General features: G+C 39.8%; 2 protein-coding genes and 3 pseudogenes across 3 annotated transcripts; 3 read left to right on the top strand and 2 right to left on the bottom strand.

Annotated features, from left to right (window-relative positions):
• The first annotated feature begins 122 nt into the window (after positions 1 to 122).
• On the top strand, positions 123 to 5,420 carry LOC147930049 (uncharacterized; annotated as a pseudogene). The gene is made up of 3 exons (XR_015578386.1): positions 123 to 1,148; positions 1,271 to 3,795; positions 3,850 to 5,420. The product of XR_015578386.1 is annotated as an uncharacterized LOC147930049 (transcript).
• LOC104737704 (putative methyltransferase PMT15) lies at positions 5,372 to 8,965 on the top strand. Its single transcript, XM_010457946.3, has 5 exons — positions 5,372 to 6,304; positions 7,302 to 7,512; positions 7,607 to 7,904; positions 7,998 to 8,396; positions 8,488 to 8,965. Exons 1-5 carry the CDS (start codon positions 5,591 to 5,593, stop codon positions 8,798 to 8,800), a joined length of 1,935 nt encoding a protein of 644 aa, XP_010456248.2. The 5' UTR covers positions 5,372 to 5,590; the 3' UTR covers positions 8,801 to 8,965.
• On the bottom strand, positions 8,911 to 12,168 carry LOC104737705 (plant UBX domain-containing protein 9). Its single transcript, XM_010457947.3, has 10 exons — positions 11,838 to 12,168; positions 11,475 to 11,536; positions 10,875 to 11,379; positions 10,698 to 10,781; positions 10,513 to 10,623; positions 10,171 to 10,287; positions 9,896 to 10,045; positions 9,458 to 9,601; positions 9,325 to 9,381; positions 8,911 to 9,175 (listed from the first exon to the last, which is right to left on the bottom strand). The coding sequence occupies exons 1-10, from the start codon at positions 11,919 to 11,921 to the stop codon at positions 9,065 to 9,067; spliced, it is 1,425 nt and encodes a 474-aa protein (XP_010456249.1). The 5' UTR covers positions 11,922 to 12,168; the 3' UTR covers positions 8,911 to 9,064.
• Positions 12,169 to 17,204: 5,036 nt separating this feature from the next.
• Positions 17,205 to 17,626, bottom strand: LOC109128411 (uncharacterized; annotated as a pseudogene).
• Positions 17,627 to 20,825: 3,199 nt separating this feature from the next.
• On the top strand, positions 20,826 to 25,067 carry LOC147930048 (uncharacterized; annotated as a pseudogene).

The raw sequence follows: 25,067 nt of genomic DNA, 5'->3' as shown, positions 1-25,067 counted from the left end.
CAGTTGCTCTTCATGGGGACATACCCTATAAAAGTATGCGATTGGGGATGGGTTCTATCAATTGCTTACCAGTTTCCTTTTTAAACAAAATCCCAAATCGTTACTATCTACCTTGTACCACCATGGCTGACAACATTAGACGTGCCCTCTAGAACATTGATCTTGGCATTGATGATGCCCCTTTCACTATGCCAGCGGCGGTGGTTCAGGAAGCCGCAGACGAGAACCGCTTCTATCTCTTGGGCCGTCCTCTGATGCCTCGAAAGCAAAACCTCCGTCAAATCATTGCGTCTCTTCCTCGTTCTTGGGGATTGATGGGAGTAGTTCGGGGTCGAATTGTGGAGAACCGGCGATTCCAATTTGTTTTTCTTTCAGAAGAATCCATGGAAACTGTCCTCCATCGTGGACCATGGTCCTTTGATGAAAGAATGCTAGTCCTCCAAAGATGGTCTCCTGAGATGGATCCTGCCACACTCAGTCTCATCCCATTCTGGATACAAATCCGTGGAATTCCACTTCAATACATGAATCTAGGGGTCATTGACTCAATCGAAAATCCCTCGGTGACATGATGGGCACAAATTTCGATGCTGACAACCTTAACCGTGTCCAGTTCGTGAGAGTTAGGGTTAACTGGAATGTTGAGCGACCTTTGCGGTTCCAACGAAACTACCAGTTCACCCCGGGAGTCAACACTGTGATAAGCTTCTTTTACGAACGTCTCAGGGGTTTTTGCTCTGTTTGTGGTTTGATGTCTCATGATTCGGGTAGTTGTCTTCTCCAAAATGGTGGCCTAGAGTCTGATGGGGATGACAATGATGACAATGATGGTAACCATGAACTCCATGGAAACATAGGAGTCCAGATAGAAGAGATTGATGAAGACAATCAACCACTAGCCGACAATGAGGACGACAACAATCCAGACAATCATGATGATCAAGATGTTCCAAATGCTGACGAAATGGACATCCAGTCTGACATCGACCCTCTTCATAATGCTTTGGAGAGTATCTCCTCTGCCAGTTCGGGAGAACTAGATAATATGAGGTTGGTTTATCTAATCCAATACCTGCATTTGTTGATGTAATAGGTGAGACTCAGGATAATGTTGAGTTGCTGACTCGGACTGCTAAGAAGAGAAAACAGTGTGATGATAGCACATCATCAACAAGTTCTACCAAAAGACAAGCTAGTCGAGATCCTGAGATTTCTACAGTGAAGATTGAAAGCGACTTAGCTTTCTATGAGCAGAACCACATGGACGGAGCCACGGTGGGGCCGGTACCACCACCGGTTCCATGAGAGTTGGATTTTGGAACTATCAAGGAATGGGACAACCCTTGACAGTTCGACGCCTAGAAGAGATGCAGAAGGTGTATCTCTTGGACATGATGTTCCTCATGAAAACTAAACAGCAAGATAACTACATCAGAGATTTGGGTGTCAGTTTGGGTTTTGATGATATGTGTCTTGTATCTCCTAGAGGTTTAAGTGGTGGTCTAGCAGTGTTATGGAAAAATTATCTGTCAGTTCAAGTTATTTCCCATGATGTAAGATTAGTAGATCTATATGTTCAATATAAATCCTTTAATTTCTACTTATCTTGCATTTATGGGAATCCTATTCCAAGTGAAAGACATCACTTATGGGAGAGACTTCAAAGAATATCAATGAACAGAACTGGTCCTTGGATGCTTTGTGGCGACTTTAATGAAATTTTGGATGCTTCAGAGAAAAAAGGTGGAAGAACACGCAATAAGAGTAGGTGCAGAGACTTTAACAACATGATTACTTGCTGTAATATGAAAGATTTGAATTTTAAAGGTAATCCATTCAGTTGGGTTGGGAAGCGCCAGAAGGAAATGATTGAATCATGCCTTGATAGAGTTTTTGTGAACTCAGACTGGCAAACGATGTATCCGGCTTTAGAAACTGAATTCTTAACACTAGCAGGTTCAGACCACGCCCCTGTTATTATAGACATTGCAGAAGAAACTCTGACTAAGCGAGGACAATTTCGTTACGATAAAAGATACTCACGCAGTCAAGATTTTATTGACTCAGTGCATAGAGGCTGGAACCATGGTGTTCTTGATGAAACATGAAGCTTTCAAAACAAGCTTAAGATGTGTCGAAAAGAGTTATCACAGTGGAAGAAAAGAAACAAGACAAATTCTGCAGAACTTATCCAGTGTCTCAAGTTTCGTTTGGATGCAGCAGAACGAGATCACACATCCCCGATTTCTGAAGTTCATAAACTTCGACGAGAGCTTAACCAGGCATATCAAGATGAAGAAAAACATTGGAAAACGAAGAGCAGAAACCGATGGCTACAAGTAGGAGACCGTAATACCAAGTATTTCCATGCTTCCTCAAAGGTACGAAAATCCCGCAACCGTATCAAATCTGTCATTGAAGACAATGGCATCGAACATTTTCGTGATGATGCAATTGGCAAAGTGGCAGAGACATACTTTCAAAATTTGTTCTCTACTTCAAAAGGAACAGAATTTGAAAGTACCATCTCTACTCTACCAAGAAGGGTCTCGACAGAGATGAACGGAGAGTTGACGAGGCCTGTTACAGATACTAAGATAAAAAAAGCAGTTTTCCTCATCGGTGCAGAACGAGCTCCGGGTTTTGATGGATTTACAGCAGGATTTTACCAAGAATTTTGGGAGTTGATTGGCAGTGATGTATGCAGAATGGTTAAATACTTTTTTGAATCTGGAGAACTCGACCAGACAGTAAACCATACTCAACTCTGTCTAATTCCTAAGACTACTGATGCTAAGAGTATAGCCGACTATCGCCCTATAAGTCTTTGTACAGTGAACTACAAAATAATCTCAAAGATTTTGGTGATGCGACTAAAAAAGTGCTTAGGACTAGTCATCTCTGAGTCCCAGGCTGCTTTTGTCCCAGGGCATAATATCTTGGATCATGTCCTGATAGCACACGAATTGATCCACTCCCTTAAGTCAAAAAATGAATGTCAAAGTGGTTACTTGGCTATCAAAACAGATATTAGTAAGGCTTATGACAGAGTAAAGTGGGATTTCTTGGAACAAGTTATGATTCAGTTGGGTTTTGACAGTCAGTGGGTTCAGTGGATTATGAGATGTGTAAAATCAGTCTCATATGAAGTATTAATCAATGGATCTCCTTATGGCTACATTCAACCTTCAAGAGGACTACGCCAAGGTGATCCTCTTTCAGCCTACCTTTTTCTTTTTTGTGCGGAAGTACTAAGCCAAATGATCACTACAGCCGTTGAAGATAAGTGTATTCATGGTCTACGGTTAGAGAGAGATTGTCCTAACATATCACACCTCCTGTTTGCTGATGATTCTCTTTTCTTTTGTCGTGCAACGGAATTAAACTGTCAACATATGGCTGCTATATTCAAGAAATATGAGGAAATCTCAGGTCAAATGATCAACTACACAAAATCTTCAATCATTTTTGGTATGAAAATCCGTGAGTCCAAGCGTCAGAGATTACAAAGACATCTGCAAATTTATACTGTTGGAGGTGGAGGAAAATATCTAGGCCTCCCAGAACAGTTTGGCAAAAGAAAGGTAGAGATGTTTGATCATATAGTGCAAAAAGTTAAGGAAAGAACTGAAGGATGGTCCCTTAAGTATTTATCACCAGCTGGCAAAGAAATAGTCATTAAAGCTATAGGGATGGCTCTACCAGTCTACTCAATGAATTACTTCCTTCTGCCCCTTTCTATATGTGAAGAAATACAAAGAGTTCTTGCAACCTTCTGGTGGGGAAAAGAAAGAGGTCGAAGAAAAATTCCTTGGGTCGCTTGGAACAGAATGTCTCTCCCAAAATCAGAAGGAGGCCTGGGGTTTAAAGATTTATATGAGTTTAACAGAGCATTGCTAGCAAAACAAGCATGGAGAATATTGAAGAATCCACAAAGCTTGTTGGCATGACTATACAAAGGTATGTATCATCCACATACTTCTTACTTACAAGCCGAAATGAGACCAAGATCCTCGTATGGTTGGAAATCCATTCAAAATGGAAAAGAATTGCTGAAACAAGGGCTTCGGGCAAGAATTGGAGATGGACAGACAATAAAGATATGGGAAGACCCTTGGCTGCCTACATTGCCACCCAGACCAGCTTCTGGTCCAGTCTTGGATACCAATCTAACAATATTAGATTTATGGAAAGAAGGAAACAGAGAATGGGATCCGATCATCTTTGAGGGCGTTCTTAATCCAGAAGACCAAGATTTAGCTAAGAAGCTATACATATCTCAGCATGCGGAACATGACACCTATGACTAGGCATACACATCAAATGCTCAGTATAGTGTTCGATCAGGATATTGGGTAACAACACATGTTAATATCCCAGAAGATCAAGTCGTCCCTCCCCCGCAAGGATCGATTGTATTGAAAAAGGAAGTATGGAAACTGAAAATTGCTCCAAAAATTCAACATTTCATCTGGAACTGCTTATCAGGTGTTGTAGCGACGACATCTCAGCTTCGAACAATAATGATACATGCTGATCCAATATGTCAAAGATGTTGCCGAGAAGAAGAAACAATCAATCACCTTCTCTTTACTTGTTCTTTCGCTCAAGCTGTTTGGAGATGTGTGAATACCCACGTAGGCTACAACAGTTTTGCTAATGATTTAGAAGCTAATGTGAGACTGCTACTGCATAATTATAAGGATACATCCATATCCCTTGATCAACGCCTCCTGCCTTTCTGGATAATGTGGAGACTTTGGAAGTCCAGAAATGATTTCATCTTCCAAAAAATATCAAGACCTCCAGAGGATGTGGCAAGAAAAGGAAAATATGATGCTTGTGAATGGTTTGAGGCTAATTACAATGAGAATACTGAAGGAACACCCTCTCAACAAACTGCGGACCATGATAGAAGTCACAACCGATGCAGTAGATGGACACCACCCCCACCAGGTTGGCTCAAATGTAACTTTGACAGTGGATACCAGCAAAACCGATCTTTCACAAATACAGGCTGGATACTTAGAGATAGCACTGGAAAGGTAATATTGGCAGGTTGTGCGAAGCTAAAACCAACTCAATCATCATTGCAAGCTGAAGCGCTAGGTTTCTTACATGTTCTACAAATAGTGTGGGCACATGGATTGCGGCATGTATAGTTTGAAGGAGACAATAAAGAACTGGTTTCCCTCATCAACAACAGTGGAGATAACTTGGACTTGGGCACCATATTATTAGATATTCGCCATTGGACAGCAAAACTTCCGGAATCGTCTTTAGACCACATCAATCGAGAAAGAAACTCTGCAGCGGATAAACTCTCACGACATGTTTGTGTTATTAATTCCTTGTATGAAGTTTATACAGTATCACCGAATTGGTTGGTTAACAGTTTGTATTACCCATTTACTATCTAATAAAATGTCAGATGTTAAAAAAAAAAAAAAACTTAGATGGGATGATATATGGAAAAACTCACTGTCACCTCATATAAATAAAGCATTCATCTTACTTACACATGCAACCAAGAAAATAACAAAAGGGCACAAAATCACATATTTTGTGAAAGTTTCGATTTTTTCCTTTTATGTTTTCTTTTTTTTCTTTCTCCGGCCAAGTCATGGAAAACTATAGGTGGCCGTCAAAGCTATCAAAGTTATCACTCAGAGCAAGACAAACGAATCTATACCGCGTGATTCTAATCGCTATCCTCTGCGCCGCCTTTTACTACATCGGAGTATGGCAACACTCCGGCCGAGGACTCTCACGCTCCTCCCTTTCGAACCACGACCTTACGTCCGTGCCCTGCACGTTCCCTCACCAACCCGCACCGGTTCTCAACTTCGCTGCCCGTCACTCAGCCCCTGACCCACCTTCGACGGCGACGGCGGAGCGTGTCACTCAAATCTCGCCGTGCGGCGTCGAATTCTCGGAGTACACGCCGTGCGAGTTCGTGAACCGGTCTTTAAGTTTCCCAAGAGAGAGGCTTATATACAGAGAGAGACACTGTCCGGAAAAACACGAGATGCTCCGCTGCCGGATTCCAGCGCCGTTCGGTTACAGTGTGCCTTTCCGGTGGCCGGAGAGTCGTGATGTGGCGTGGTTTGCTAACGTGCCGCACACGGAGCTAACGGTGGAGAAGAAGAATCAGAACTGGGTGAGGTATGACAAGGATAGGTTTTTATTTCCTGGTGGTGGTACGATGTTTCCACGTGGAGCTGATGCTTACATCGACGAGATCGGACGGTTGATAAACCTCAAAGATGGATCCATTCGGACAGCCATTGATACTGGATGTGGGGTAAGTTAAGATTACTCTCTTTTTCTTGTCCTCTTGATCTTGTTGTTTCTTTGTACTATTCATGTGATGTCTCTGTTTTTTTTGACTCTCTGTGTCATGTTACCATGTTCATCCCATGCTTCTGATGTCATCCATTTTGAATTTTTCTGATTGTTTCTTTTGAAAAATTGATGTCTCCTTTGTTTTTGCAAATTTACACGGTCATTTGTTTTGGGGTTTGGAGTAGATTTAGTGGAACTAAGTCATAAATAAGTTGTATAGTAGCGTGTATATAGATTCATGTCAAACTAATTGATGATTGTGCAAATTACATTGAAACCATCTATTGATGTTCCCTTTGTTCATAGATCAATGCATAGGATATTTAGTAGTTGCTTTGGGTCACAACAGAGAAATTTATTTCCAATTTGGCATGCCACACCTAATTAGAATTACAAAGTTTAGTCATATACTAATTGTTAATTGTTTATCTAAAATGTTTTAAATTTAAGAATTTTGGTCACAAAATCTGTTTGTGTAAAAGTTTATGACAAGAAGAATATTCTGACACGGAAGAGTGAGAATGATACAGATATGATTGTAGTAGCATTGAAGTCACAAGTAGATAAAAAAAAGTCAATAGGATCAAATCTGGAAACAAATATGCTAAGTATTCCTAATTTTGGGCTTCTCTTATTGGCAACGAATAACAACTTTCTAATTTTTAGTATATTGTTGAATCAGGCTGTAATACATTATTACTCTTTTTAATCCCAACAAGTAATTAAATAAATTGTAGGACAGCTAAGTAAATGCTGGCTAGAGAGAGCCATCAGATAGAAACTATGGATTTATTAGCATCGATAGTTTTAATCTTCAAATAGAAGTAAAGTGGTCAAAAGACTTTAATAACTAGTATGTTTTTTTTTTGTTTTTTTGTCTTATAGATGTAAATGAGTAAATTTAATTATAGAGTTTATCATGATTTATCGACCGTTTAAACTAATGTTGATATTAGGTAGCGAGCTTTGGGGCGTATCTAATGTCGAGGAACATAGTAACGATGTCGTTTGCACCAAGAGACACACACGAGGCTCAGGTTCAGTTCGCACTTGAGAGAGGAGTCCCTGCCATTATCGGAGTCTTAGCCTCTATTAGGCTCCCATTTCCGGCCAGAGCGTTCGACATTGCTCATTGCTCTCGATGTCTCATACCTTGGGGCCAATACAGTAATATTATTCTTAACCTCTCAAGTCACATCTTCATTTTGCATTCGGTTTCTTGTGTGTGTGTGTGTTTTGACTACTGTTTTGGTGTGAGCAGACGGGACGTATCTGATAGAGGTGGATAGGGTACTGAGACCGGGCGGGTATTGGATTCTGTCAGGACCGCCGATTAACTGGCAGAGACATTGGAAGGGTTGGGAAAGAACCAAAGACGATCTCAACTCGGAGCAGTCTCAAATCGAGAGGGTCGCTAGGAGCTTGTGTTGGAAGAAACTGGTGCAGAGAGAGGATCTTGCGGTATGGCAGAAACCCACCAACCATATTCACTGTAAGCGCAACCGGGTAGTTCTACGACGCCCTCCCTTCTGCCACCGGACACTACCCGACCAGGCCTGGTATATTTGATTACTAGTCAAGAAGAGATGGTCTCACTAGAAAGGAAGTTTGTATTTGACTCCATCATGGTTTGCTCTGTTTTGGGTTTTTAGGTACACTAAGCTTGAAACATGTTTGACGCCGTTGCCGGAAGTAACAGGATCTGACATCAAAGAAGTAGCGGGTGGGAAGTTGGCAAGATGGCCTGAGAGATTAAACGCTGTTCCTCCGAGGATCAAAAGTGGAAGCTTGGAAGGAATCAACGAGGATGACTTTGTCAGCAACACAGAGACATGGCAGAGAAGAGTGACTTACTACAAGCGCTTTGACCAGCAGCTCGCAGAGACGGGAAGATACAGAAACTTCCTTGACATGAACGCTCATCTTGGGGGTTTTGCCTCAGCCTTAGTCGATGATCCTGTATGGGTCATGAACGTTGTCCCCATGGAGGCCAGTGTCAACACCCTTGGAGTCATCTATGAGCGAGGGTTGATCGGAACGTACCAAAACTGGTAAGGTTCCTATTTCTAATAACCGAGTAAGCATTCTTTTGGGAAGTTTTTATGGGCTTTTCTTATTTTCATTTCATCAACTCTTAAACAGGTGTGAAGCCATGTCAACTTACCCAAGAACGTACGATTTCATCCATGCCGATTCAGTGTTCAGTCTGTACAAAGACAGATGTGACATGGAAGATATCTTGCTAGAAATGGACAGGATTCTAAGACCAAAGGGAGGCGTGATCATCAGAGACGACATTGATGTGTTAACCAAAGTGAAGAAGATAACAGATGCGATGCAATGGGAAGGGAGAATAGGAGATCATGAGAACGGACCTCTTGAAAGGGAGAAGATTTTGTTTCTTGTGAAGGAGTACTGGACCGCACCTGCGTCTGATCAGTCATCAGATCCTTGATCAAGCTTTGAATAATTCATAATATTCGTAGCTCCATTTTTTTTTCTTCAAATATTTTGTAAACACAAATAGACTTTTGGGGGAGTGAAGAGAAACAAATACCAGATCAATTGTTTCAAACCGGAGGTTCATTGTGATTAAATGAACTAGACAGTTAAGGACAAAGTGTGTGACTATGCATGCATTTAGATAATAAAGCGCTTACAGACTTAACAGTACACTGAAGTCAACTAGTTTCTACTACCATCAGATCAGGTTACATTGTTACACCAATAGTTCCAGAAACAACGCTTCTTGTTTGTTGGTGAGACTGAGTTCCTCAAAAGTTAAGGCACCGTCTTGAAGGCTGAAAGCACGTCGAGGATAAGGTCTAACCTGTTTACCAACAACATTCACGCGAGTTATAAAGCTTGTAGTACCATAAAATATAATCCAAGATGTGAGGGATAGAAAGAAACTTGAATCCTTTAGAAGTTGCATTGAACTAATGCAGGAGAATAGCTAGCGCAGATCACAGGGCTTACCACTCTATATGTGCCAGGTTTGACTAATCCAGCAGCATCTATGAAGTCAAAAAGGTACTGCACTTAACAAAAAAAAACAGTCAGGGAAGCTTGACTACGACCTCACTAATCAATAGAGACTCATGAACTTCACCTTAAGCTTGTCTGATTTGAGAAAGCGACGACCATGACGGCTGCTATCTGGCATTCTAACGAGTAGAGTGATGGCATCTTCATTTTCAGCTGATGGTTCGATGGGAAGCACTGGCTTCATTGTAGTGGAAGATCTCTCAGATTCCTGCCACAAGCGAAGTACCCAAAACAGTGAAAATAAGAACTAAATAAGATTGAAGAACCAAAGTAATATCAGCTTTCACTGGAGAGTGCATTTTGCTTTAAGATTCACTATGATCATCTATTGACCAAGCATACAAAATTCGTCGATGGTTGAAAATCTAAGGGTTCACTCTGATTACAGTTTACAACCCCTATTTTTGTAGACTGAGTTCTACAATGGATTTACGGCAGAGTAGTTGTTCACAGCCTGGATTATGTTCCAATGAATGAATGCCTCACAAGAAAATCGGATTACCTCTTCAACGACCTTCTTATCGGGAGATTGTGACTCCTTGTGAATTCCAGGTTGATTATTATATGAAGTATTTTCTTTAGCTACTCCACTAAAGAGTGCCTTTTCCAGCATTATTGCCTCTTGTAGCTCTTTTGACGGAATGCCACCCCACTAGTAGCAGTCAACAAGAGGTGAAAAAAGGTAAGACGAACACATGATACTACGAATATGTTAATTTGTTCTTGACTGGCTACTTTCACTGATAAGAATAATCGAACTTGTATCAATTAATTTACCTCTTCAGGATAAGAAGCTTCAACATTCTGGTGATCATGTCTGTGCTGAGAGCTGGTATTAATTGGTTGCTTTTGTTTCATGTCTTCACGCGTGTCTTGCACTGAAGAGCTCCCAGGCTTCAAGTACAAAGGTTTTAGTTAGCAAGATAGCTTAAAGAGTTTCAACACATTGTATTAAGGAGAAACTAATAAAAGTGTTTCTAACTTAACATGGATGTCCACCACCTAAACTGGTGGAAACTGTAAAGGAAAGCATCCCAAACTATATATATTATTCGATAGCTTATTAACCAGAAGGCTGGAAAAGGCTTATCAGAGGTGAAGAGAAATTTAGTTCCACACCTGATATCTGCTACTTTCATTTGTATTAGATTGACAAGGATCGTGATGCTCCACGGACTGAGGCGTAAATTCAGCTAGTTGGTCTCGGTACGCACTCTCATGCTCTTCCATCTGAAAGCCATATATGCTAAGTTGAGATATCGCGTACATGGTACATAGCAGATGAGATAACTATCAACGCCTACCTCTAAGGACATCGAAATTGCACGGGCAATGTCCTCATCTTCCCGGTTAATAACCTCTATTGGAGATAAAACGCTAGATGGATCCTGCGTCAATAATAAGACCAAAAAAAAAGAAGGGAAAATGTGTAAAGCTCATGCAAAATAGGAGCTAGACAGGGTGAAGCTAGAATACTATACATTGTCTAAACTATATCTTGTGTTGTGACGACCCTCTTGAAAGTCCTTCTTCGAGGCCTCAATGGCAGCTCTGATCATTTCTTCTTCTGCATCGTTGCTATAAACGGGTGATTCACCATCCATATGTGTCCCACCATGGACCTGGGATCCGTAGGTTGGTGAATGTCTAGCATAACCGTCTCCAACCTGTCCAAGTCCAGGAGGACGAGCCTGATCATTTCCCCAGGTAGAGTGAGCAGGGAACCCTGTGATTTCTCCCGTTTGAGATGATGGAGAAGGACTTCCAGAGAGAGCAGAGCCACTGAGCTGCCTAAAGAGATTTCGTCTGTAATTGGGATCTAGAAGCAAAGAGGGTCTGAAAGCCCGAGCAGCAGAGAGGATAGATGGAAGTGCGCCTGGGACTGGCCTAGACTCGTTGACTGGTCTGGACTCGCTACCACGAACGTGATTGTTACCTTCCACAACGTTGTAGTCTGGACGATTGTCTAAGCTTGAATCATCGTAACTGGAAAAACAACCCAACAAAACAAACAGCTAACACCATGGGAAAACAAAATCATAGAAGAGAAAACTCAAAACTAAGGAGATTGAGAAACATACATGCTTCTTTCCACATCTCTAAAGTGGCCATTGATGGCTTCAGGGAGATTATTGCCATGTTCCTGCTCAAATTTTACAGAAAGTTCAAAAGAAGGCAACGAGATCTACTCAAGAATAGACAAATCGAAATTCCTATACCGATCCTACACAACCTAAAACCCTAACTCTCCCAATTACATTTCAAATCTATCAGCAGCATTTACACATTTGATCACAGAATCTAACCATATCTACTCAATTCTGTGTGTGTGTGTCATAACAAAATCAATCTTGGGAGAAGGCACTCCACGAAATTGCCCCAGTCATAGTCATGTCCTTTCAGAAAATAAAGATTTTGACGAAGAAAGAAAAAAAAAAACGAACCTCAAGTCTCTGAATCGCGAGGGACTCGGAGGCACCAGTGATGCTCATATAAGACTGGATGGAGTCTCTCGTCGGACTCACCATTTCCGCCGGAGAAATCGGTGGCTGTCGGTTCGAGAACAACGAGTACGCCGGGAATTATGGAAGCAGCGGCGTTCTGATATATGTAATTTGCTTTGTTTAAACTAAAGTTTTTGATAAACTGATTCGAACCGACATGTGCTGATGAGTCGCCACAAAGGTGATGATGTTATCTAAACTTTAATTAACAGTCCTCTATTTCTCTGTATACAGTATAAATTTCCTAAAATTTCATATAAATTAAAAGCATATTGAATTTTAACATATTTCAAAAAATTAAATTAGTTTTTAATATTGATTCTCTTTGTTTTTTTTCTTTTTTTTTTCTTTTTCAAAATTGATATCAACATTTTAAGACAATTTTCATTATATACATAATTGGGGAAAAAAAATTTCAACTTTTCTTTTATTTTTATTTTTATTTTTCCCAACTTTAACAAAAAACTCTAGTAAATAGACCACAAATATCAAGCCTTCCACATTTACATATTCTTTTTGAATATTTACCATTACCTTTCGATCTTCTTAGTTTTTTGATATAATCATCAAATACATTACCTATAATAAACCTTATCTCAGTATCTAACAATATTATTTCTCTTCCAAATCAAATTATCTAATTGAAAAAGGTATTAAATATGTCATTTTCATCGTTTAATTTTTTCAAAGAATAATATTTTTAAGTCACTTTTTCTTACTTCACAAAAAATAAATAAAAGAAAAGTTGAAATGTTTTTTCCCCAATTATGTATCATTTAGCAATAATGAAATATTGTCTTAAAATTTTGATATCAATTTTGAAAAATTGATATCATTATTAAAACTTTTTTTGTGAGTAATATTTAAGTGTTTGTGAGTAATGACATACTTAAACTTTAAATATTATAAGTCTCTTTAATATTTGTGGTCTATTTACTAGTTTTTTTATATATAACTGGAATAATGAATTTAAGTGCTTGTGAGTAAGAAAAAGAGACTTAAATATTATTATTTTTGAAAAAAAATAAACGATGAAATTGACATAACTATTATTAACTAACCTCAAATTTTATGATGTCGGCATATCGTTACTTGACATGAATAAATATCATCATATATAGTCGAGAGTCTTTCTCAAATCCTCCAATTTAATTCTTACTTGATCGTTCACAATTTTTTTTTTTTTAACAGAAGAAACAGTTTTTGGGGTAAAAAACGCAACAAGTTCTTTTAACGTACAATAGAACCTCTATAAATTAATACTCTTTAAATTAATATTCGCTATAAATTAATAAATTTTTCCGGTCCCGAGTTAGACCGGTGTAAAAAATGATACATTTCGATAAATTAGTAAGATAATAATTTTTTTTGAAAATCCTATGTAAAAATATGGTCCCATCAATATCATAAATTAATAATCATATAATATTAAATATATTATATATATATATCTAAGAAAATTTTGTGAAATATGACTTTATTGTTGTTTGCATATTTTTGAATTTGCATTCTTATTGAAGCTCATCTCTAATCTTTTTCATTGTCGTTTTCTCAAATTGCATCCAAAAATTATAAAGAGTTCTAAATGTGATAATTGTATCTTTATATGTAATTGGTTCTAAAACTACCGCAATATCTTATTCGACTTCATCATTACCATGAATGATACAAGTAACAATTTCTTCAAAACTCTAAACTTCTAACATTTATCATTTTTACCTACACTTTAAACTTAGCAATTACGATAGACAAGATTATAAATTAAGAAAATTCTTTACAAATATGAATAATAACAAAAGTATTTTATTTTGTAATACAAAATTTTAAAGTTATGAAAACTAAAAATCTCTTTATAAATTAATAAAATATTAATTTATCGATAAATTAATAATTATTAATTTATCGATAAATTAAAACCTCTATAAATTAATAAAATTTCATGGTCCGACTTTATTAATTTATAGAGGTTTTACTGTACTCATCGTTAACTTTTGATTACACATTACATATTAAATTCATTTAAGTATCTAACCATTATTATCTCCCTTTATATTATTTATTTGGTAATGATTATTTCCCCTTTTTCTAATCTAGTAGTATTATTTACAAAAATATTAAGGCCATGACTGGTTACAATTTTTAAGTGGTTTTTTGTTTGTTTTTAGATTCTAAATTTTGGTTTATGGTTTTTAAAGTTTGTGTTAAAAATTTATTTAAGAAAAAACAAAACAAAAAAAATTCAAGTCACGATTAAAAATGAAAAAGTACAGTAAAACATAGAATTTAGTTTTCCTTTTAAAATTGACAAAAAAAAACCATCCCAATCTAGATTTCCTAATTTGTTTTAGAAAAACCATTTTTTTCCATAATCTTAATTGACATTAAAGTAGATTTTTGGAAAATCTATGACTTTAAAATCTATATATAGCCACCAATAGCCAGACCTTATCACCAAACCCTCCCTAGTCGATATCGAGATCAAACCTTGCTCATCTCTCAGGTTTTGAATACGATGAATAAGCCTACGCGGAAGCCAGCTAGGGCTGTAATAGCGGTGTTTTGGGACATCAATATGTGTCCGGTTCCTTCCGGCTTTGATCCTAGTCGGGTCCGTCCGTGTATTAAACTGTATTTGAAGAATCGTGGTTACTCTCATCATCGTGTCACCATCACTGCTGTTGGCGTACTAGCAAACGTCCCCGCTCGCATCCTTAGAAGTGTCTTTTCCAGTGGAATCTCTCTCATTAACGTCCCCTACGGTTCAAGTTCTTCAGACACTAGCGGGGTTGTTTTTTGCGTTTGCCGAGAATAATCCACCTTCTAATATAATGGTCATATCCGATCCGAATATCTTCACTGGTGTTTCTGGCTACCTAGGTTATACGAAACATCACCTTCTTCAGCCATGTCCCTATGATTCTCTTCAAAGCCTTCTTGAGCAAGATTCAGGGGCACCTGATGAGGAAACAGTTGAATCTGCCTTGTGGGATTGCCTAGTATGCCATCGTGATCCTCCTATCCATGTCTTTGAGGATCTCATCACACATCTCCATGGTGAAGAACATGAAGAGTTACTTCAAAAACGGATCACACAGGATAACAGTGGTGATGTAGACTTCGCTCCCCCAGCTGGTTCTCGACGGGATCCTTTCATGACGTGGGACTGGTGTCCTCTGTATTCAGGACCAAGGGTGACAAAGCAGGAGGAGGCTGTAACATTTGTCTTTTGGGACATCAATACGTATCCTGTTCCCTGTTGCTCTGATGTTCTTCTGGTTGCTCTGTGCATTAAACGGTTTTTGGTGGAGGAAGGCTACTTTGGTCCTTGCGTCATCATTGCCGTTGGCCTGTTAACAGAAGTCCCTACGCTTTTTCCGAGGGCAGTCTCTTCCTGTGGAATCACTCTCACAAATCTCCCCTACGCTTTTTCCGAGGACATTATGCATCTCCTTATTCAATTCATCCAGACCCATGAAGATGAAGTTCCAGCTAATTTTATGGTCATATCCGTTGCAAAAATCCCAAAGCCTGATTATGGATACCTAAAAATGATGGGTTACAACCTTCTTCCGCCATTTCCATATGCTTCTCTTCAAAGCTTTCTCCCGGTATATTTAAGGGCGCTTGATGAGGAGTACTATCATTGCAGCAGAAGTGAAACTGGGGAATCTTCCTACTGGTTTTGCTCAGTATGCCACCCTGGTCTTGCATACAAAGGCTTTGATAGTTTCACTACGCATATCTCTAGTGATGAACATCGATCCCAGTTGGTGGACCCGTTGCATATAAGTGATAAGAGAAGCAAGGAGGCTGTAACATTGGTCTTTTGGGACATGAAGCAATGTCCGGTACCCCCTTGCTTTATTCTCGTTGTTAGAATTTTGAGAGTAAGAAAAAAAAGAAAACAGAGCAAGAGACCTTTGTCTCTTCTCTGTTTTGAGAAGACAAAGAACCAAACTGAAAAATTATATTTACATGAAACTTGTTGCATACATCAACGACAAAACTGATTTATATAGAAAACAAAGTGACACTAGATGTGTCACTTTCTCCTTACGACTCTTGGATGAAACGTCACAAACCAAAACATCACGACTTATACGTTGCACTCAATTATCGACCAACACTCCCCCTTAATTGAGTTGCCAGCTAACTCCAATCTCGCTTCAACGTTCTTCCAACCTTGTTGTGCTTAATAAACTTCTCTGTTTCCAGGTAATTAATGGCATCTCCTCTCCCTCTGGTTAGAGCTATCTCTTTTTCTTTCTAACAGGCTGTTGCTCTGTGTGAATTTCTTTCTCAAAACATCACACCTTTTTTGCTCAGGAGCCTTCTTCTGTTTCGTACAAACAGACGGCTTCTCACGCTGGAACCCTTCAAGTATCCTTCAAACTTTCACCATGTGAGTTTTTTTCACATCGCCTTTGTGAACTTCCGTCATGTCTTCATCCGGTTGTTCTTCCAACCTTCTTCCACTCACTTTCTTCTAAGTGAACATTCTAATTTTTCCTTTTGGTGTCCTTTTGATCACCAAATCTGGGCGTGAACCCTTTCACCAAATCTGTGCGTGAACTCAGTCACGTCTCTTCTTCGGTTATCTTCTCCACGTCTCTGTGACGTCTCTTCTTTGGTTATCTTCTCCACGTCTTCTTCGAACAAGTTTCAGAATTCTCCTTCCACAACTCTAATTCACCATCTCTTTCCATTTCCTTTTGAGAAGATCTCACATCTCCTTCATCCCTTTGGAGCCTTCTTCTTGAAGGTACTGTTTGTGAACGATTGTGAAGGTTGATAATATTCTCTCTTGTTACCACCATCTTTTTCTATTTCGATCTTCATCTCTCCCTTGATTTGTTGTCTCCATCTTTCTCTTCTTCTTGCAGCGGAAGTTTTCTTATTTTTGTTTTGCTTGGACAGGCTCCAAGACCAACATAAGCTCTGATACCATGTTAGAAGCAAAAGCTTCTCTCTCACAAAGAGCAAAACAAGCGTACTTGTTGCTCTGTTTTATAGAAGATAAAACAGAGTATTTGAGAAACTTGTGATTGTATTAATAAACTGAAAAACTTGTATGTTTACATCATAGTTTCGATGCTTAAATAGATAAAACAACAGACGCAAATAAGAGTTCCATCTCTTCTACTTGTGACGTTTAGACAATACGACACAATCTAAACATCATGACTCTTAACTAGAAACTAACTTATACAAATGTGACTTTATGTTATACAAAACTCAATTATGTCTAACACTCCTCCTTAATTGAGTTTTGGTCTAACTCCAAGCTCCTTCCTTGCCTTTGATCTCGAATTCTTCATCATCCACCACGTTCAAACAACCTTCTTCTTCCCTTGCAAGTAAGACACTTGCGTTTGAGTTATTCCATCTAAATGGAAAACTCTTATGCTTCATTTGAATGTTCAGTATCCTTCTCCCTTGATGATTGTTGATGACACATCTATTGTCTTCAAATAAGACTCCATATCCATTTGCTATCATTTGAGACACACTCAATAGATTTCTCGCTAAACCCGGCACTAGAAAAACCTCTTTGATGATCTTCTCTCCTTGGCTTGTCATCACTTGGATATTTCCTTTTCCTGCCGTCATTACACATTGACCATTCCCCACTTTGATCCGAACCTTTATCCTCTTATCAAGAGTGATGAAGTATTTCACTTCCTTGGTCATATGATTAGTGCATCCACTGTCAACTAACCATGTCTCATCTTTTACTTTTGATGATACTTCTTCTTCAACCATACTGAACAGCATGTGATCCTCATCATCTGTCTCTTCTAGACTTAGATCCGCTCCCTTGGTGCTTCTTAGTTTGCAATTTTTGGCTAAATGTCCCGGTTTGTTGCACACAAAACATTTTCTCTCACTGTTAGCCACTTGTTGTGAAAGAACACTGTGAGAACTGAAACTGGATTCTCCTCTTGAAGTGTTTTTTGAACGAAGGAGCTTACCACCGTTATAATTCCGAACTGATTCTAAAGACCAAGTGCTGTGAAATGAAAAATGAGTATTATTGCTCTAGAGAGAGTTTTTCCGATCCCCCTTACAATCCCCATTCTCTCGTATTTATATTACCCTATTACAATCAATGTCAAATCAATTTTCTGCGTAAACCTCGCATCACAATTAATTTGTTTAATTGCGGGAATCTTTGACCGAGTCCAAACTGCGAACCGATTTGAAGGATGCCTCCCTTCGCTCCGATCTTCTTATTGGGCTTAGTGCGCTGATCCGAACCATGGCCTCGGCCCATTTCGATTGTTTGTACCAAGGCCTTGATCCGTTATCTCGAGGTAAACAATCGTGGTTACAACAATTGCCCCCCAAGTCCTTCGAGCTGATTAGCTCGGGAGGACTTTTGATCTTCAACCGGTTTTTTTTATTATTATTTTTTTTTTGGGAAACTGAATATCCTCTATATCTCATGATTTGATCGTGGTAATGATGAAATTTTCCTTTCCGAACAAGCTCTGGGGTCCACCGCTAGTCCAACACGCTATAAGAGAGGAAATAACTGAACCGGGAATTCTCGTTTTCCCAGGCCATCATTACCTCTTCGGCTTAATGTACAAAAGGTAACCTACTCGAATTCTTTCTCTTTCATTCTGACAATTTGTTATTTTCTCTCTGTGTTTTGCCTTGCTCTTTCCTCCTATGTTCTTCGTTATTCGCCGGAAAGTTGAAGAACTCTTTCCTTTTAGATCAATCTATTCTTCTTTCGTTCGAAAATCATGTCTCCTCCGAAGTCCACGCCGAGTAAAGTCGCAAAACCTCTAATACCTGGCGCTTTCGGTCCTCATCAACCGTCGATTCTTGATATATCATGGTTTTTACGGTTTTTAACCATATTATAAGTGTGCTTTTTGAGTCTTTTGATTTGTTTTCTAGGTTGTTTTTGTGTCATTACAGGTTTTCTAGGATTTTGGCACGGATGGAGCGAAATGGAGCAATTTGGACATTTTGGAGCATTTAACCCAGAGGAAACAAACTTGGAGTCGAAACAGAGTGAGGGTGTCGATCGACACCACCTTGGTGTCGGTCGACACCCTGTTTTATCTGACGAGAGAGCAAGAATTGGAAGTTTTACAATTTTGCCCGAAGTTTTCCACAATTGCATCATAAGCCCCTGGACGTGTTTTAGGATGTATATATTTTATTTTTGGGTTTTAGAAACCTCTAAGTTTTATTCTAGCAAATTATTTTCTGCAACCTTTTTGAGAGAAGAGATATTAAGAGCTTTTGGGAGAGAGATCTGAACTCCTTCGAGAAAAGAATTCCTAAACTCCTTCTTTTACTTTTGATATCTATTGCTTATTATTCATAAAAGATGTTTTGTTCTTCATTGATTATGTCTGAGTAGTTTGCTTGTTAGGTTCAGGGTTTTTCACAGGGATTTTATGATTTATTAGATCTGTTTATTTAGGATTCATTATCTTTCTAGATCTTCATCTTAGGTTGTTCTTCACATTAATTATTGATTGATCACCTAGAATTAATACTTTAGGAAAATAAATTGATATGAGAATATAATTGATTTTCCTGATTAAAACCTTTGATGAGCAAAATTACTTTCTGCAAAGAGATTTGATTTAGTAATTTTGTGAACTTATCTAAACTTGATTTTAAAGCTGATTTTTAACCTAGAATTTTGCAAAGAGATTTGAATTTTCTGGTTTTAAATTTAGATAATATTTGCAGTGAGAACTGATTTATTTTACAGAAGAGTTTAGAGTTCTAGATCTGATTTTTAATTGCTTGAATCCTAATTATTGATTGATTTAATATTTCATAATTTCCTGAGAAATTCCCTAGACCTAACTTTTTGATCCTTGAATTTACAACAACTTTTATTTAATATTTTGCATTATTTATTTTAATTCAAATTAATTTGTTTAGCTTAATTATAAAACTCTATAATCCATTGTGTTTGATCTTGAGTCTCTGAGGATTCGACCCCTAGAGTATTACAATTGCAAGGCTGTTAGTACCATTAGGGTATTACAATTTGAGCTTATCAAATTTTGGCGCCGTTGCCGGGGACTCTTTGATCTACCATTAGATTTGAGTTTTTAATTTCGTCTAAATTTTTCTTTTTATTTTCTACTTACACGTTTTTGTTTTTCTTCTCTTTGGTGTTTCAGGTGTATGCCTCCTAGACCTCATACAAGGAGCAACAAGACTATTCCTACTGTGAAGCTTTCAAACCAATAGTTGGGAAAACTTGAGCGTGAAAACCGAAAAGCAGCCAAATCGTTGAAGATGGTTAACACAGTCATTTTGATGCGTGATGAGGCTGGTGTTTTGAGGGATCAAGAGGGCCACTTGCGCAATGAGCAGGGCCAAAAGCTTGATGCAAAAGGCATTGTGATTGCTGAACCTGTTGTCAACGAGCAAGCTGTCATCAACCAGCAAGCTGTTGCCGATGATAATCTGGGTGTCGATCGACACCAACATGGCATCGATCGACACCCCCTTCCTGCAGACGGACGTGGAGCTGCAAACCACGTCCAGAACCGGGTTCGAAGACAGGACAACAACCGAGACTTGATCAGGACCATTGCTGACTACAACCAGGCTGATCTTGTGTATGAAAACCGGTCTGCTATTGTTTCTCCTCCATTCGAGAGGAATGATTTTGAGTTGAAACCTGCTTATTTTCAACTAGTTGGGCAGAGACCTTTCTCTAACCTGCCCAATGAGAAGCCTTTGGACCACATTGAGCACTTTGAGGATCTTGTGACCAGTATCAAGGCTAATGGAGTGACTGAGGACTACATCTTCTGCAAACTCTTCCCATACTCACTTGCAGGAGAGGCATCTCAGTGGTTGAAACAGTTGCCAGCCGGATCATTGACAAATTGGCATGATGTCAAGGTGGCCTTCCTCAACTATTTCTATGACGATGCAATGTCAGATGAATTGAGAGTCAAGCTGTCCTCTTTCAAGCAAAAACCTGAGGAAGCTTTCAAGGCCACTTGGGTGAGATTCAAAGCTTATCAAAGGGACTGTCCACACCATGGTTTCTCAAGGGTTCAATTGCTGAGTATCTTCTTCAGAGGGTGTGACTGGGAGTATCAGTTGGCTTTAGATGTTGCAAGTCATGGGAATTTCAAGACAAGATTTCCAGAAGATGCTGAAGCTTTGATTGAAAACTTGGCTTCTAGCAATAGTACTAAGAGAGCAGATGCTGAAAGGAAGAGATTACATGGAGGATTCGATTCATACCAGTTAGCTTCTGTTAATGCTAAGCTGGATTCAGTGCATAATCTCCTAGTGGGCAAGAAATCTGTTCACTTTGCTGCTGAAGTTGAGACATTTGAGCCACCACCTGAGACAGGGAATGAAGAAGCATATGTCAAATTTGTCTATGGAAATCAGGGTCAGAGATTCGGTAATCAGCAAAGCAACAGACCTTACAGTGGGAACTTTTCAGGCTATACTCCCAAACCGGATTACCAGAAGCAGCAACAGAACAATGGTTATACTAGAACCTATGGGAACTCATCTTATCAGTCTCCTCCTCCACAGACTTCTTCTGAGAGTAAGATGGAAGCTATGATAGAGCAACTTTTGCAAGGTCAGGAGAAATTGACTGTGACATTCAATGTGAAGATTGACAATGTTTACACAGAGCTTACTGGAAGGATTGATGCATTGAATGTCCATGTTAAGAAGCTAGAGAATCAGGTTGCGCAGACTGCTGGGTCTGTGAAGAGACGAGGGTTTTCTTCCTGGAAGAACGGAGACAAACCCCAAACATGCTTGCAATGCCATATCAGTGAGAGATGAGAATGATGGTGAAATTGTTTCTGCAGAAAAGGGAGAGCAATCAGCCAATTTCTCGACTCCAGATGATGGTGTCGATCGACACCATCTCAGTGTCGGTCGACACCCCTCTCAGACAGAACCCGAAACTGCAAAATCTCAGGTTCCAGCAGCTGCTGAAAGGGTGTACCAACCGAAGATTCCTTTTCCTAAGCCAAGAAAGTCCAAGCAGGAGATGGAGGAAGCTAGATGCAAGGCAATGATGGACAAGGTGATGATAGAGATGCCTTTGGTTGATGCAGTTAAGCTTTCACCACCACTTAAACGGTATGTGAAGAGAATGGCATCCAATGGTTTGAGTCCTGAGGAAGGAGCACCACTTACAAAAGATGTCAGTGCAATTCTGCTGAACCAGCCTCCACAGAGGAAGAAAGAGAAGAAGAAAGAGGTAGTTGTCTCTGAGAATGTGAGTGCAATGATCCAGAGTAGGATTGCAAAGAAGTTACCAGATCGTGGAAGCTTTGTACTTGATTGCTCTATCTCTACAGGAAGGTTTGCTCACTCACTTTGTGATCTTGGCTCTAGCATCAACTTGATGCCACATTCTGTTGCTCTGAGACTTGGGATGACAGATTTTAAGCCGACTCAGATATCTCTTATCTTAGCTGATCGATCCCGAAGAATTCCTGAAGGTGTTTTACAGGATATTCCAATTAAGGTTGGAAACTTCATGATTCCCACTGACTTTGTGGTGCTGAAGTATGATAAAGAGCCTAACGACCCTCTCATCTTAGGAAGATCTTTCTTGGCTACAGCTGGTGCCATCATAGATGTGAAGAAGGGAAACATAGCACTGAATGTGGACGGTTTGAGTATGAACTTTGAAATGGATAAACTGAGGAGGGCTCCTACTATTGATGGACAGACTTTTTCTGTTGAGGGAGTTTCTGATTTTCGAGCAGCAGGCTTAGTGTCGATCGACACCAGCTGGGTGTCGGTCGGTACCCCTCCACATCCGAGCCAAACCTTTTCCAACACTGATGCTCCAAGTCATGAACCTGTTTCCAAACAAAAGAGATACCCCTCCACACTCCAGAGTCCTCTGGGAAAGCCAAGGCATACATCTTCCTTATCCAAAGTTTCTCCTCTCACCAATACGACCGTCAAAGGAAATAAAAGCAGATGCACCATACCCAAGTCTCGCTCTGGTCCTAGTCATCATGTCCTTGGTAGACCTCATTCATTCGCTGATTATACACCACCTTGGATGCTGAGACATTCCTCTCAAAAGCATTCCATGCCACGTTCTGATCCGCCAGACGCCTGAGCTTCGACATAGTCAAGCTAATGACTTAAAACAAGCGTTGAGTGGGAGGCAACCCACTGGTAGGAACTATTTATTTTCAGTTTTCTTTTAGGATTACTAACATATTGATTTTTGGTTTTGAGTTTTATTTGTTTCAGAAAAAAAAAAAAACAAGACAAAAAGTTTCGGATACCATTGATCAGCATCAGCATCGATCGATACCACCTGGGTATCGGTCGACACCGCTATTGGATCGCAGAAAGGTTGATGGGTTTAAGGATTGGGTTTGCGAGCATTGGGCCTGAATTTGCAACTGGGCCTGGTCCAACAAAAGTAGCATCGATCGATACCACTTAATGGGCATCGATCGACACCGTTAAACCCGAGGCAATCGTGATTTAACTCCCGAGTCGTCTTCTTCGTTTTATAAAACATAAAAAAACCGACGAACAGCTTTAAATCACGATATCTCCCTCGATTTAGCTCTGTTTTGCGTGATTCAAAACTCTAACCTGCTCGATTTTGCCTCCTCTTTCTCGATCCAGAGTCAATTACTCGGTTTGAAGTGATGTCGCAGCGGAAGAAGGCCAGAACTGCTGCCGACCAACCTTCTTCCTCTCGTCGTTCCGTCCGCCGTCCGCCGTCCGCCAGCTCCGTTGAGTGATGCTCTGCCACCGACGACCACTCCTCCTGCTCCAAAATTTCCAACTCGTCCTCCATGGCCAAGGTCAGAAGGTAGAAAGATTAGATGTAATAGGAATTGGAATGATGATATTATGAAAGAATTTGAAGAATCAGAGTACATCAACAGGCCAATATTAGAGGATTGGGATGAGTATGATACATTGTTCTACAATGGATGGTTAGGAGTTGAGATTCATCCCACTAAGACACTTGATTTGGTTGCTATGAGGAAGTTGGGTATTGAGGATGAAGTTCTTGCCATGTTGGATAGGATAGGATTGGGAACCATTGCGTCTAGGCAGTATAATTTGTATTCTGATCTTGTTCGTCAGTTCATGGCTACAGTGGGAGTATATTATCAGAATGAGACAGTTAAGAATACACAGGAAGGGTTTTTATCTTTCTTCATCAGAGGTATTCGCTATAGGCTTCCACTTAGAGATCTCTGTGGCATTTACGATTTGAGAGAGATTTTACAGCGGTTTCACTTCCTGAAAAGTTTCCTGATGTCCAAGATTTATGGAGTTTGTTTGGACATGTGCAATATCGTTCCAAGTCATCTACACAGACAGATGTTAGACATCCGGTCCTGAGGTATGTCAGTCGTGCTATTGGGCACACACTTTTGTGTAAGATGGAGCCTAACAAGATGCGAGTGGCAGAGTTGATTTTATTGTATTTTGGCTTGCGCAACTTGGTTGCTGATATTTGTCCTACACCCGCACTAGATAGGCCAGTTAACTTGGGAGCAGTTTTTGTGCACCACTTGGTTGATCTGAAAACCAAGCCTTTTACTGGGACAGGAAAAAAGAAAGAGAGCGTTGGGAGTCTTCTGACTCCAATCTTCATGCATTTTCAGATTGACCTCGAGGGTTGCGGGATCATTACTGAGCATCCTGTTATGGATGTTGATTACATGGCACATACTCAGTGGATGAAGAAACCCCTATTATGGCGATTTTATTTCTAGCACTGGTGAGCGTATGATTTCGATGCCGTGTCCTGCCCTTACTGATATTGGTGAGGATTACCGCCAAATGGCATTTCAGCCCGACTTGAGAGATTCTGTTGCTGCACCTGCTGCTCGTCGCCGACGAGGTGCTGCTGTTCCTAATGTGGATTTAGATGGTCCTAACCCTGCTGGGGGTTTTGAGATTGGGTCATCTTCTGGCACTCCCGCTTTACATGAGTTTCCAGAGCCACCGGAGGATCCGGCCACTATGTCTCAAGGAGCTCATCAGGCCTATGTGGTTACTGCTTTGCGTTCTATCTGGAATGGCATGGCCAGGATGTCTAGTTGCTGCATTCGTCCTACTAGGCCCAGATCACCTTCCGCGTCTTCACCACCTGCTGATTCCGTCTCTGATGACGACGATGAATCTACTACCTTCTGA

The sequence above is a fragment of the Camelina sativa genome, chromosome 13, assembly GCF_030686135.1.
Source record: "Camelina sativa cultivar CO46 ecotype springtype chromosome 13, ASM3068613v1".
In the NCBI taxonomy this organism is placed as follows: Eukaryota; Viridiplantae; Streptophyta; class Magnoliopsida; order Brassicales; family Brassicaceae; genus Camelina; species Camelina sativa.
The sequence above is the reverse complement of the archived record's forward strand: the minus strand, read 5'-3'. Positions and strand labels throughout refer to the sequence as shown.

Bases quoted from the DNA above. Each gene is read 5' to 3' on its own strand.
- LOC104737704 (XM_010457946.3), top strand. From the start codon at position 5,591: ATGTTTTCTTTTTTTTCTTTCTCCGGCCAAGTCATGGAAAACTATAGG. The intron at 6,305-7,301 runs GTAAGTTAAGAT...TGTTGATATTAG, and splicing joins CCATTGATACTGGATGTGGG to GTAGCGAGCTTTGGGGCGTA. The intron at 7,905-7,997 runs GTATATTTGATT...TTGGGTTTTTAG, and splicing joins ACACTACCCGACCAGGCCTG to GTACACTAAGCTTGAAACAT.
- LOC104737705 (XM_010457947.3), bottom strand. From the start codon at position 11,921: ATGGTGAGTCCGACGAGAGACTCCATCCAGTCTTATATGAGCATCACT. The intron at 11,380-11,474 runs GTATGTTTCTCA...TTGTTTTTCCAG, and splicing joins AGAGATGTGGAAAGAAGCAT to TTACGATGATTCAAGCTTAG. The intron at 10,624-10,697 runs GTAGGCGTTGAT...TATGGCTTTCAG, and splicing joins CAATTTCGATGTCCTTAGAG to ATGGAAGAGCATGAGAGTGC.